Here is a 13,929-nt window from a genome sequence, read left to right on the forward strand (position 1 = left end):
AATCTGCCAGCGGTGGTGGTAAGAAAGAAAAGCCCAAATCTCCGATTTGCGATCTCCAAGCATGGCCAACGTTGAGAGAGAGTCGTGGCCTTCGCGAGCTCTGCTGATAGTTCCACCGTGAGCAACCGGTTCTCCGATGTAACCATAGTCAATGTCAAAAGAGAGAGAGAGCCTGATGCAAGGAGCTTGTCATTGGGTTGATGAACATTAACTCTGGAGTTGAGAGAGAGAGAGAGAAAGAGAAAGAGATATTAATGTACAAAATGATCATAACTTGGTAGAGGTTTTTTTTTTTTTTTAAAGAAAAATATAGAGGCTTGATTAATTTAAATCATTTTGGACAACATCTTCCAAATCAGAATCTACCCAAACATCAATACTTGCAGATAAAACTACTTTTCTTGCAAATGCATGATCTAAACAATTGCCCTCCCTTTTAACATGACAAAAATTAAACCATCGTAAGGAACTAGCTAGTAGTTTTGTCTCATTTGTTAGTTTTGCGCAACAAAATGTTGATCCTTATGTAAGGATCTTTTCACTATGCTTAACCATATTTCTTACTCTTAAGGCAAAAAAATATCATAAGTATTGGGCATATGTAACCATCCCTTTTACATGGAGTGCACAAATGAGTAACACAAAAGGATACTTTCTTGTTCTAAAGGTTCAGACACTCACAAGACATAGGTGACACAATTGGAGATCCACTTGAGGACTTTTCTGGTTTTGCACTCAATATGCTCTGGTAAACTTCTGGTCCTTCACTCAAAAGTGCATATGTGTAAATTATCTAAATATCTCAAAGTTACCATTAATAATGATGTAACTACCAAATCCTAACCCAGGGGGTTGGTCGAGTTGATTGAGCTCTTGGTCTCAAAGTGCTTGTACTGAAAAGAATTTTCTGAGCCAGTTCTTTATCCCTTTGTGGGCCCACCTGACACAAACAGTGATTAGTCTCTGGTTGAAAACCTTGAGGAAACACTGTGAGAAACCAAAAAAAAAAAAAAACTACCAAATCCTCACCTATCATTCATTAGAATGAAAATTTCTTATTTTAGCATAAATACTTACTTTTTCTATTTTACATACATTTCAAAACACTCTACATTAGATTATTTATTTTACACTACATTTCATTAAAATTCTATTTTGTTATCAATTTTTTTATTGTTATCTCAAATGACCTCTCTACCTCATGGGGTGAGTAAAAAATTATTAAAATACGCATTTACATAGTTACAATAACCATGTACTGGGCTCTCGGTCTTAAGGTACTTGTACTGAGCTCGACTGGGTGTACTCCCTAGTTCGAGTCTTGCTACCTGCACTTTGAAAAGAATTTCCTAGGCCAGCGCTTTACCCCTTCGTGGGCCCACCTAGCGCAAACAGTGATTAGTCTCTGGTTGAAAGTCTTGAGGATACACTATGCAAGAGCAAAAATAAATAAATAAATAACCATATACATTTACATAATTACTATAACACAAATTTATTTTTGCAAAATAATAAATAAACTAATGTAAATGTATTTTGGAATTGATTGGGCAAATTTAGGACCTTATGCTATTTTGCATCAACCTATGCAAATGCTCTTATAGAAATTAGTTTTGGAACTACTAGATGGTGAGAAGCAAGCCAATATCAAGGATCTCTATCGTGGGAAAATTTAAACAATAAGCATGTTTAATTATGAAGAAAATTCCATTTTACTACCATAAACTATACACTTGATTACGCTTTATACCATAAGCTTTTCGATTGCACGTTTTGCACCCTAATTTATAATCTTTGTTACACTTTGCACCCTGATATCAAGTCTACTATTAATTTGGATGAAAAAATATGACACCATGTAAAAAGACCTAATTGCCCATCTTCTCAATAAACTTTGAATTTTCGTCCAAGTTAACAATGAACTTAACATTAAAATACAAAGTGTAACAAGGATCATCGTTTAAGGTGTAAAACATGCATTCAAAAAGTTTAGAATACACAGTGGAATATGGAATATAGTTTAGGGTGGTAAAATACAATTTCCCCTTAATTATGCAAATGAAATTTTAAATTAATATATAACATTGATGTTTCAATTTCTTTTTTTGGTAATAAACGATGCATTTAATTAAAATATTAAATAACCAGAAATGAGTTCAGTACAGAGCCTGTCATAATAGTAATACAGACCCAAGGAATCATAGAAGAATATTAATAAAGACATATCAGTAGGGGCCTATCAAAACACAATCTTGTTGTAGATATGTCTATTTTCTTGCAAGAGCATCCGCACTCTATAATTCCGCCCACCTTGATCAACACTACAACTGTCTCTTTGAAATTCAAAAGCAGAGAATAGCAGAAACATATTTGCCATTGCTGCATCATCAAAATTCCCACATGAGAAAGAAACCCTTCCAGTACGAGAATTGTACCAGCTAATCTGAGTAAATAAACATAACCTTCTATACTCTAGCATAACTTTCTACTTTTTTCTAAGTACTAGGAAAAACAATAACCAAATAAACTTGAATATAGTCCCAAAAGCTGTTGGATAGGACAGGAAATGAGAAAACAAAAAGAAAAAGGTTCCATCATTATACTACTTGTCACAAACCTTCAAGAATTTAATACTTAATTTTCCATATTAAAGAGGAATGTGAGGCATCAACTGCATACTTTAGTTGAGGTGGCAGTGGCACACTTGTAGGTATTGTATGTTCTAACTTACACCTTAATGAAGATAGCAACTGTTTATGCCGTGATTCTTTTCTCTTCAATACTTGTATATATGCATATAATCCAAGCCATTCAACTTCTTCTTCCTCCAACTGAAGTATTGGCAGGACATCAGAATACTGGTATGCAGAACGCATCCGTTTCTTTATGAGCTTGTACATATACCTAACAAGTCAATCAACAAAGACAAAGAACTGAAAAAATGGTAGAAAATAAGTAACTTTAAATTTGATAATTAAATTTTATAGTTCTTAAAATGTAAAGATTGTGTATACTGCACATGGGGCTTCAACAATGCTAAATATCAACTAAAATCAGCACAGCAAAACTGCTCTCAATAAACCAAGTTTATTAACCACATACACTGTAAGATAAACAAGAATTACATCCATACCTCAGAGATCTTTCAATAATGTATAAATAGAATCCCACACGAAGTTTGCATATGTACGATAAGTCACAAACATAGCAATGAAACTTCATTGCACATACCAAAAAAGCCTGATATATATTTAATCTGATAACAGCTGCAGAATTGATATTTGAATCAAAGAATATAGGGTGGCATTTAGGTCTCATAAAGCTACACAGCTTTGCCCTCAGATGGCGGCCTGGTTTACCTTGCCAGCTGACAGTAAGAGTCGAACTTAAATGATTATTCAGATACCTGTTTAGCATATGGAACAAGTTAATTGGGGAAGAAATTGAACTTTCACAAATTCTGGCTGGAAAATCAATAAGAATTAGAATTAATAAATAAAAATAAATCAAGCAACAGCCAAAAGGAAACTCTCAAGTATAATTGTTTGGAAGAAGGAAGATATAAAACCAAATAAGAATGCTAACATACAATTTTGAAAGTACCAAATGTTAAGGCTTAAGCAGTACTTATACATCAATATTTTTTTGATAATTTGATGGTTGGGGAATGAAGGGATTTGAACCCAAGATGTCTCATGTTGGAAACACCAGGAAATGCCAGTTGAGCACATGGCTCTTGGAAATATACATCAATAATATCTGGACTATGGACTACAGTCTGTGCATTATCATGTTATGTACACTTAATGAGTAGTCTGACAATGATTTGGAATGATTTCAAAGGTTCAAATGATTGTGTCCCAATCTTAGCATCTGAAGCTAAATCCCACCAATAAAACAAAAATGTTGATCATCCATCAAGACACCACTAGGTAAATTCCAAAACAGAAGATCATAAGATATATCTGGCAAAAAGAATGACAACAAAGTAAAATGTATATACAAAAATTAACTTTGTGTAGTCTGCCTGAACTTCTAAAGTGCAACAGTTGAGAAGCAATCCACTCCATCGAAGAAATGAAATGCCATCTTCACCCACATAAGCCCTGCTCGATGGAATCCCTGATAACTGTCCAATATCAAAATTAAGAGAAAATTTGTCATCATTCATGTAGCAGTTGTACTCGCGAAATCCTCTTTGCAGCCTGGAAAAGAAGCTAGCAGCCTGCTTCTTTGAGGTTGAAATGAAAAGGAAGTCATCAATAAACCTAAGAAGTATATATCTATCACCACTACTTTCCTCTGCAGAAGCATCCATAGAATTATATCTTCTAGATATATCTTTACTAGCACCTTCACTAGTTTTTTCAAGAAATGGAATGATCAAATTCCTTTCCAGATGTCCATAGTATAATGAGCAAAGCAGAGGAGACAAAGCACTTCCTTGAGGAATACCTAAACCTTGCACGAAAAACTTTTTATCAAATTGCAGTACATTGTACTTAACATGTTCCTTCAAAATGAAAAATAACTCTTCTTTTTTCACATGCCTGCTCCACTCCTGTAAGATGAAAAAATATTAAACAAAACTTAGCTTCCTTAAAAGAGATGATTTCTTTATAAGTATAAAAATTCAGAACAGAGGCATTTCATTTTTCCACTTTGGAAGTCTACTGTCCCATTCAGTTGACATCTACTTGTGGAGTCCACTAGGATGATCTGACACTTAGGTTGTGTTTGCCATTAGCTTAAAAAGCTAGTCTTTTTTACCATTCAGCTTATTTTTGCTACTATTCATGGGTCCTATTGCACTTTTTGATACTATTCATGAGTCTCACTGTTCTATTTCAACTACCTTTTAGCTTTAACTACGATACTTTCAATAAAAAGTTTTCAGTTTCAATTAAATAAGCTGTTCCCAAATAGACTCTTAATTTATTGAAATTTTGAGTGATGTATGTTGCTTAATGAAGTGGCATTTACCTTTTCAACTATAGCAACATTACATCTGCACAAGTGAATGAAAAAGATACATTCAGATTCAATTTCTTTCTAAAACATAATCTCAGATATCATTGAATTATCCTTCCACCTATACTTCACCAAATGCAGATTGGAGGATGAAGTGCATGCAAGATCCCCACTAGAGTTCCATGTATAAGGGGGTGACAGAAAAGTGCATTGACATTTAATTGCATTTTATTAGTTCAGGCTCAATCATATCAATCCCTATGCATAGGGAAGTAAACGATATATTTTCATTAAATGTAGAAATGATGAAAAATCCTTAATTGTGTATGTTGGTAACATGTAGTGTGCTTAAGGAAATTCACAGGTCAAGGACCAAATTGAGAGAGGAGTTTGAATCAAAGAGCGGCTATACTACATAAGGGGCAGAACTAACCAAACTGGAATAGAGGCATGGTGGCAGCTCTTCAACAAAATAGATCAATTTTCACTGTCAAAATTTTCTGGAAATGGGTAAATTTGCCACAGGAACTTCTGCATGGCAGCTGCTTTTAGTCTTGGGCTGTTAGTGATGCAAACAGTAAAGTTTTCAAAGTTTTCATGATTTGTGGTCGAGTTTTGATGTGGGGTCCTTGGCATCTTTCATCATAGGTTACTTTAATTATCATGGACTCTTAATATTAGTTTTTTTTAGTTTAGAAAGTTGTTAGTTTAGTTTTAATAGTTTTACTAGAATAAGGGCAATTTAGTAATTTCCATATTTTTGGAATGGGCTGTCCTTGGTTGTACCAAAGGCCCATGAGTCTTTTTTTTATGTTTTCAATCCTTTTCCTATTTGGTTTAAACATTCTTATTTCTTTTTTGTTTGTTATTAGTAATACTTGTAGAGGAATAGTTTATTTAAAGTCCTAGTCCTAGGAAAGGATTTAACACTCGCCGACATAAGGCTTTATTGTCGTAAATAATATTTATAGAGAGTTTGATTTTAATAAAATTTCAGCATCTTATTTGAAGCTTTGAGGGTGTGATTACCTTCTCGTACCTAAGTGTGATTGCTAAGGAAAACCTAAGAGTCATTGTCCTTGTGTTTTTTCTTTCTTTATTTCATTTTATTTTTTCATCATTTTTTTAATAGCAAACAGCCATCAACCATTCAAGATCTCATCAAGAATCTAATTTAATGCTGAATTTCTAAAGACCCTACATCAGTTAGGGTAAAAGCTTGATGACAGTAGCAATATGGAAGAGAAAGAATACTACCTAGTCATCACAACATTGATGCATTGCTCATCCAAATATCTTATTACACCACATAGATACACCCCATGGACTTATCAAAAAAACATAGATACACCACATGGGCTACAGATACTTTATTCTTTATCCCCTTTAATGTACATCAATGCGTAGCTGACATAGGCTGCATATGCTTGGTGAATGAGCACATTAGGGGGACTGAGGAAAGTTGGTTCACTAGTCAAAGCATAACTGACCTAAGACTAAATCTAAATGACCCAAATACAAGTACACTTTTGGCCCTTGAAGTTATGGTTTGGCTTCATTTCAGCTATTTACATTTCAAAATTTTCATTTTGGCCCTTCATGTTTTATTTCATTTTCATATTGACCTTACCATCCATTTCCATTAGTAATCTTTTTTTATTTTTTGATAAGTATTAGTAATCTAACCATCCATAATAAGGTATTTTGCCCACAATAAGGAAATTACTACATTCCACAACATTATTGAGCTAGTATTTCATGAATAGTTAAATACAAAGGACCCTTAAAGATTAGATTACTAAAGGAAACAAATGGCAGGGCCAATATGAAAACGGAATCCAACATTAAAGACCAAAATAAAAATTTTGAAACTTAAAGGGTTAAAATGAAAACAACCCCAAACTTTGAAGACCAAAAGTTATCGGTAAGTAACACATGTACCCAACCCAACAGATCTTGTACCCACAACCTCACCCTCCACACTTTACAGTTAAAAGGGAAGAGGTGTCATTTGAACTAGAGCTCATCGGCAACCCAAATACACTTTAGTCGACAACTAAATAAGAGTCGCAACCAACTAACCAGTTCCCGGGCCATAACAAAATAGACAAAAATACCCTTGTTATTCAGTACAAAAACCAAATGAGTGCCCGTCAATCTCTGCAAGTACCAAAATTATCCAAAGGATAGCACAATCAGCTGGGCCTAGGAACCTCTCAAAAATCTCTGCAAGTACCAAAACTATTTTCATTTGGTAGAGCTTCATTTGAACATCAAAACTTCTAGTGCTAAAAGCCATCATTTGATCTATAAAAAAAGGTAGTCCCCACTATTTTGCAAAATCAGCGACAATAATATAAAGAATAAAAGTCCAACTCAATAAATTGCTTAAGGTGCTTACAGGATTCTAAAGACTATTTGTATATTGCAGGCATTATGCGTGAACATGAAGGTAGTAGTTAAAAAGGTAGTAAAGCTGATACTATGTGACCTAGCTGATAAAAAGCAAAAGCAGTAATCCTTAAAATATTCAATGGAAATAGAAAAGATCTATAAGAAAACATATCACCAACTTTCCTTGAAGATTGACTTAAAATAGCTACCTGGTTAACAAAGACAGTATGCAGTAAACGGAAGGGAACAGAGGATGTGACTTCTGGAGTGCTCATATTTTGATCCATCAGGACAAGGTTCTTATGAACCCACAAAGATTTCTGTGTGCAGACTACTTGATGGGACTGTTTAAGAATATATTCATCTTTCTGTATGATATCTTTCATTACAGTAAGCAGCTTATCCTGATCAATAGAATCAAATGCTTTTCGTACATCAGAAATGACAACAAATGCACCAGGCATGGTTGCCAACCTATTTTTCAGACCAATTAGAAATGGACATAACTTTCTGTAGACATCATTGTAATCAAAAACTGATGATCCCAGCTTCTTGGGTTCTTCCAACTGTATTCCTTTTAAGACAGCGTGTGTATCACGAAGAACAAAGTTTACAGACTTGAAATGATTAAATATAACTTTCTTTTGACGAGATTTTCCTTTTCCATGCATTCCACATGATTGATTTTCCAAAGAGGATTTTAGTGTTGGCCTTTTTGATGATGCTTGTAGATTTGCCAGCATCCTCATCCCATTTCCTTTGGGACGAAGTCTTAGCTTTGAGAAACCAAATTTTCTGTTTTTCATAATATTTCTAACAGTCACATCATCCAAGTCACGATAGCCCTGATCTTTCAAGCAAGTGATGGCGTTATTTATCAGCTTCTCCCAAACTGACTTCCTATAATAATATAGATCTTGATTCCCATGCTCAGTTTCAGTGACATAGAAGTTTGCTTGCACCAGTGGTACTACTAGACATGAAAAGAGCCAAAAGATCCAGCTTTCCAGAAGTTTATGTCTCAAAACATATGCGGCATCATCCAATCTTCTGGATCCCTTATGCATGTCAACACTCTCACTCATTGCATATTTTTGCACCTGATTACTAAAGCAACATGAAAAATTTTCAGTTGATAGAAATGGGAACTCTGATACTTTTAATTTATGCATGCATTTCTTTAATGAGAACTTCTCAAATCTTCGTAGTTGAATAAACCTGGCAATATTTCTCCTTAACATTCTCCAGTTAGAGGGAGTCCCTAGAAATTCTGTAGGAACTATACTCCTAATCACTGCCCATATAAATGACACTACCTGACTTCTCAAGCAATAGCAAGTATTTGCTTCAAACAGAGGTTCAGTATCCTCGCAATATGCAGTATTAAAACCATGAGATTTCTCAGGAACATTTTTCTTTGATTCATTCCCCTGAAATGAAAAATTCAGAAGTATTATATTTTTCTTAGAGGAAGCAAGAAGTGATTAAATTAGTGAGATAGCTTAAAGGATGTGCAATACACAGTGTGCAATTCTATGATGAGCTCCCATTTAACAAAGAACTGCCCACCACCCCGCCTAAAAAGAAGAAAGAAAAAAGAAAATTGCATACTCAATTTCAGTTTCCACAATTGTCCAGGCATGGATATTATGCACTAAGGCATTCAAAATGCATAGGAAACTGAGCAAGGTGTAACCTCATAATGTCAAATTGCGAATGCTAATTATGCCTTCACACAAATTATACACAACAAAATAGTCCCAATACTTACCTTAAAGCTGGTGCTAGATTTTCCAGTATCATTTAATTCTGGAACAGCACAATGCTTATCCAATAATCTCAGATGTTGGCAACACTGTGTCCTGCGTACGACCCTCTTAAACAACTTAACAAGTGAGTGGTACCTTCAGAACCAAAAACAAGCAGTTAAAGCCACCAAAAATAAAAACTGATCTCTTGGCATCAAGTGCAATTATTTATTGCCCTAATATGATCATAAACATGTCCATATTTTATACGTCAGCAAAAGTTTTCATGTATTTGTGCTCTAAGACACAGTACGGCTTCCATCTGAAGACGCTCATTTTAATGGTAACCATCATTTTATTCCAGACTTTAGTCTAAAGTACGAACGTTGACTATAAGATTCAAGCACAAAGATACTTCACTGTGCCATTGTTGTCCCTTTTGACCTTAATCCCTTTCAGAGCCTTTAAACTGCAGTCATGGTACTTGTTGAGCAAACATTGTCATTACTCATAATTGGAAGTTTGAAACTGTCTCATGCAAAAATCTCCTATTCTATCCAGCAAAGGAGCTATTTAACAGTTCCATATCTAAGAGCTTATAAGAACTATGTAATCAATATTATAAAGCAAGAATAAAATTGGATTGTAGAGATCAAATCATTAAACTGAAATTAACATGCATGCCACTTCAAAAAACAATAATCGTGACGTGACAAACCAATAAAGCCCTATCGGGTATCATCATACAATTAAAAAAATGTTCCACAAACAAAATATAAGAATCTGCCACTTACATGCATGCTGATTTGTTGACACAGAAGCCACTACTCTGGCAGCATGGCATTTCCTGAGTTGCATTTATTTCAGATAAGCCAAAGATACTGCCAATAAGAAACTTTGCACCAGCAATATTGGGCTTTAGAGAATTTAGTATATCTGAAGATTATTAAGGTACTGTGTTCTTTTGCACCATAGAAAAAGCATGGCAGAAGCTCATAGCATCACAAACTTTCAGGTCAAACTGTGTTTCTTTGGCAAATAAAATGCATAATTGCACAACAAAAGAAGAAAAAAAAAAAATACAAGGGGTATTGACAACCAAAGGACCATTAGTTGCTGATCATTCAGTCTATCAACTCAGATGAAAAAAATGGAAATGAAAGGCAATTTTATAATGGAGAGAGCACAAATTAGCTACATGTACATTTAAAATTGGACTAGAGGATACGTTTTCCTGGAAACATTGATGAAGAACGTTCCATGTCATAAAACATGGATTTCTGGTTAATGTAAGCCCCTTTGGCGACTACCAGGGGCTTAGGAGCTTGTGATATTGAAAAACAAGGCATCTGCAGAATAGATCATATCCAAAAGGAAAATTTTCAAAGTTAAAATAAATAAATAAACAGTAAATAGCAGGGAGAAATGTCTATCATTGCATTGAAAGAATCCAAATGTTCACTAGGAGGCATAAAGTGATTCAATCTTCTTATGTGTATAGATCAAAACTTAGTCTCTCTAATCCTCTTGAGGCAAAGGATCTTTTTGTCACTGACAATCACATCTATCTCAGAATCTCCAAGCCAGCAAACACCATTCTAGCCATGTATGTGTTAATATTGATTATGGTACTGATATCTCCTAATTGATGTTCTACTTCCAGCTTCTGTTACTTTCTTGGAGATGCTCATTAACCAGAAGAGTAAGCTGTGGCATACTGCATCTTGTTCTCGTGCTCAAGCAGGCACCATGAGTAAATAGCCACAACTACCTGCTGAGATTGTTTGTCTGTATGTCTTATGTTCTCAGGGAGAAACTATTTCTGCACCTAAACCCTTTATTCTGATAATAGAAGGGTAATCACTATTAATCCAGACTTTCGTAATGATAACACACTTTCATAACACAAAAGTGATACTCAGTTTGTCATATACAAAAGAAAGCAAAAAAGGAAATCAATGTAGCTGTGAATGATTGAAATGTTTATATAAAACATAATACACAAACTCCATTACCAAAATTCAATGGGATGTTATCATGTCATGCTCCGAAAATCTTTGATTACAATTTACAAAACTAACAGAGTTTGATGTTTAAAGTATTCCATAATGTGTTGAAGTACAGGTACGAATCAATTATCAATTCATGTGGGGATCATTAATAAAAGTGTATCCATGCTAGGCACACAAAGCATGTATCTAAAAATCTTCTAGATCAGGCCACAATATTAGGTTTCATGTACTAAAAGAACCTTTCTCTTTCTATTAGTAAGTTACATGGGCATTTAGTGAGCCTTGAACTCTCAAACTCACCCTCCAACCATTATTGTGGGAAAAGGAAGTGCCATTGAGCTAGAGCTAATTGGCAGAATGGAACCCCTCCAACATATCAAACCAAAGTTGAACTTGACTGAAAGATCCTTCATAGGGAATCACCTTTTCACAACTATTTAAGCAAGAATTCACATCATCCTGGAGCCGCCCAGATACGCTATCTTTATCTGTAAGAATTGTTGCAGAAGAGGTCTTAATACTGGTTTCTTCAAAATTTAAATGCCTTTGCTTTCTGTGACGCAGCCAACTAAATGGCCTTGAACGCTTTCTAGACTTTGCTGCTATCTGATTTGAGCTTTCTTGAAGTTCCTCATTTGAATCCCCTTCAGTATTATTGGTACCAGTTCCAATAATTGGTGTAGCTTCTTCCAATAAAATCATTCGAAAACACCTGTTTCCATGAAGCCGACTAAATGATCCTGAACAACGCCTAACATTGGAGCCAACACAGTCTAATGAAGTTGATGGATCATCAACACCAGAAGAATTACTGAACTTCTGTATTTCTAACATTGAGTTAGCATTGTCAACTAAAGCCCTTTTCTTGTTGGATCCTGAGAAAAGTTGGGACAAAATCACCATTAAGAAATGAGATGTTATATATGACTGAACTATCTAATGCAAATACAATAACCACAAAAGCAAAAAGAATTAAGGACGACATGAAATGGGAAAGATCTATTAGAAATGAACGTCCACAAAATGATGGGAACAGGTCAGGTAAGAAAAGACCAAGAAAGAAGCAGACCTAAAGTCAGAAAGAGGCTACCAAGCAGAGGATTAAAGTATCAAAGACTACGACAGTTACATTTTATCCCGTATCGAAGACTATTTTTTATTTATTTAAATTGTAAAATTGATGTGGTTGTGTGTAATTATCCGATTGTATTAGTGTTCTAATGTGAACATGGTCACATTAAATATATAATTTAAATTTAAAATCATTTGTATGCACCAACCATTAGTTCTACATTGGATATTTCAATAAACTTCAATTTACCCATAAGGCTAAAATATTAACAAAGCATTTTGAAAAATTAGATGGTACTAATGGTGACGTGTGTGTAGTGACATTATTTTTCTGAAGTCCTATACAAGGGAATTTTGATGCAACCAACAAATGTTTACAGAACTTGTACAAGTAGTGTTTAGAAAGTCTTCATTAGTCATTACCACATTTATCAAGTGAAGTAGGTTGATCCTGAGACTCCAATGTTTGGTTTGAAAAATCGAGGCATAAATCACTTATGGGAGGACCTGATACTTGATAATGCTTCTTACAAGGAACTGGCAAAAATATTGATGTGTACTTTAAAAGATAAAGCATGACATCATCCCCAACCTGCATAAATGCAAGTTTCACCTTATTTCAGTAATTAGTTCAAAAACCATAGTAAACATGGGTAGCCATTGATTTAGATGTTAGTTAAAGAAAAAAAAAAAAAAACAGAGAAGTACCCTTTGTAAGAGAAGACACCAAGCTGGAGAGCATAGAAGTTCCATAATGGGGGTTGAATGATTACTCTGTAAATAAACAAATGAGGATACCTACCGTAAAAATAAAAATAAAACCGCCAACCCCATTTGCCAAAAAAGGTTGATAGCAACGTAGTAAGCACAATAATAAGTAAAGAAAGAAAGAAAGCCTGCCTTATCATAACCATTGCAAATAACATTAGAGGACATGGGTTGCTCAGAAATCAGCATTTCAATGGTCCTTTGCACAATCTGAAAACATAATGAGTAAGTACAGTAAACTATTATTCTAAAGATTGAATGAGTGTGTGTAGTGTAGTGTATATAATGTAGGTAGATAAGAGAGAGAGAGAGAGAGAGAGAGACCTGAGATTGGGACCAGCGAGAGTGAGGGTTGAAATGCGAGAGAGGAGGCGCATTTTCAGAGACCACAAGGAAGCATTGATTCAAGAGCTTCCGGTACTGTAGGGGGTCCTTGTCTCTCACCAATAACGACATTGCTTTTTCGGAAGAAGGCAGCAGCGATTCGATTGTGCTCTCCAGACTCTGCGCGCGCTTGCGGAATAGCCGCCATAGAACCTCCGGAACCCTCTTCCGTTTCTTACCCATTTTTTTACCAACACCAACACCAAAATCAAAAGAGAAGCAAATATTTTTTATGCTTGCCGCTTCACTGCCTCAAATTCAAATCAAATGTAATAGGTAAAGTATTTCAATCTTACCTTTTAACTCCATCCATCCTAGTTACTCTTATTATGTCGACTAATAATTAATAAAGACACCCATTAATATTTTTAAACGTTTTTTATATTTCCCATAAAAGTCGTATTAAAATTATCCTTTATTAATATTTGCTCTAAGGTATTTTTTTAAAAAAAATAAAAAATTACTTTAAGGACATTCGTTAACACGACCTATATTATTTTAGTATGTAATTAAATAATTTTTTATTTTAATTTCAAAAGAAAAATTCTTAGTTATTTTCAGAATATAGTGAAATGGTGTTT

General features: G+C 34.6%; 1 protein-coding gene across 4 annotated transcripts; it reads right to left on the minus strand.

The window, feature by feature from the left end:
- Positions 1-2,120: 2,120 nt before the first annotated feature.
- Positions 2,121-13,626, minus strand: LOC126713124 (telomerase reverse transcriptase-like). Of its 4 annotated transcripts, none has more exons than XM_050412775.1 (13): positions 13,289-13,626; positions 13,097-13,174; positions 12,905-12,970; positions 12,620-12,788; positions 11,549-12,000; positions 10,342-10,462; positions 9,908-10,049; positions 9,137-9,269; positions 7,575-8,795; positions 4,014-4,561; positions 3,134-3,406; positions 2,732-2,904; positions 2,121-2,379 (listed from the first exon to the last, which is right to left on the minus strand). In XM_050412775.1, the coding sequence occupies exons 1-13, from the start codon at positions 13,529-13,531 to the stop codon at positions 2,240-2,242; spliced, it is 3,759 nt and encodes a 1,252-aa protein (XP_050268732.1). In that variant the 5' UTR covers positions 13,532-13,626; the 3' UTR covers positions 2,121-2,239. The 4 variants fall into 4 exon arrangements, with proteins under 4 accessions (XP_050268732.1, XP_050268734.1, XP_050268733.1 ...); XM_050412777.1 differs by having other exon boundaries at positions 2,234-2,379; positions 2,618-2,904; XM_050412776.1 differs by having other exon boundaries at positions 2,357-2,904.
- Between the last annotated feature and the right edge of the window lie 303 nt (positions 13,627-13,929).

Source organism: Quercus robur, chromosome 2 (assembly GCF_932294415.1).
Source record: "Quercus robur chromosome 2, dhQueRobu3.1, whole genome shotgun sequence".
Taxonomy (NCBI): domain Eukaryota; kingdom Viridiplantae; phylum Streptophyta; class Magnoliopsida; order Fagales; family Fagaceae; genus Quercus; species Quercus robur.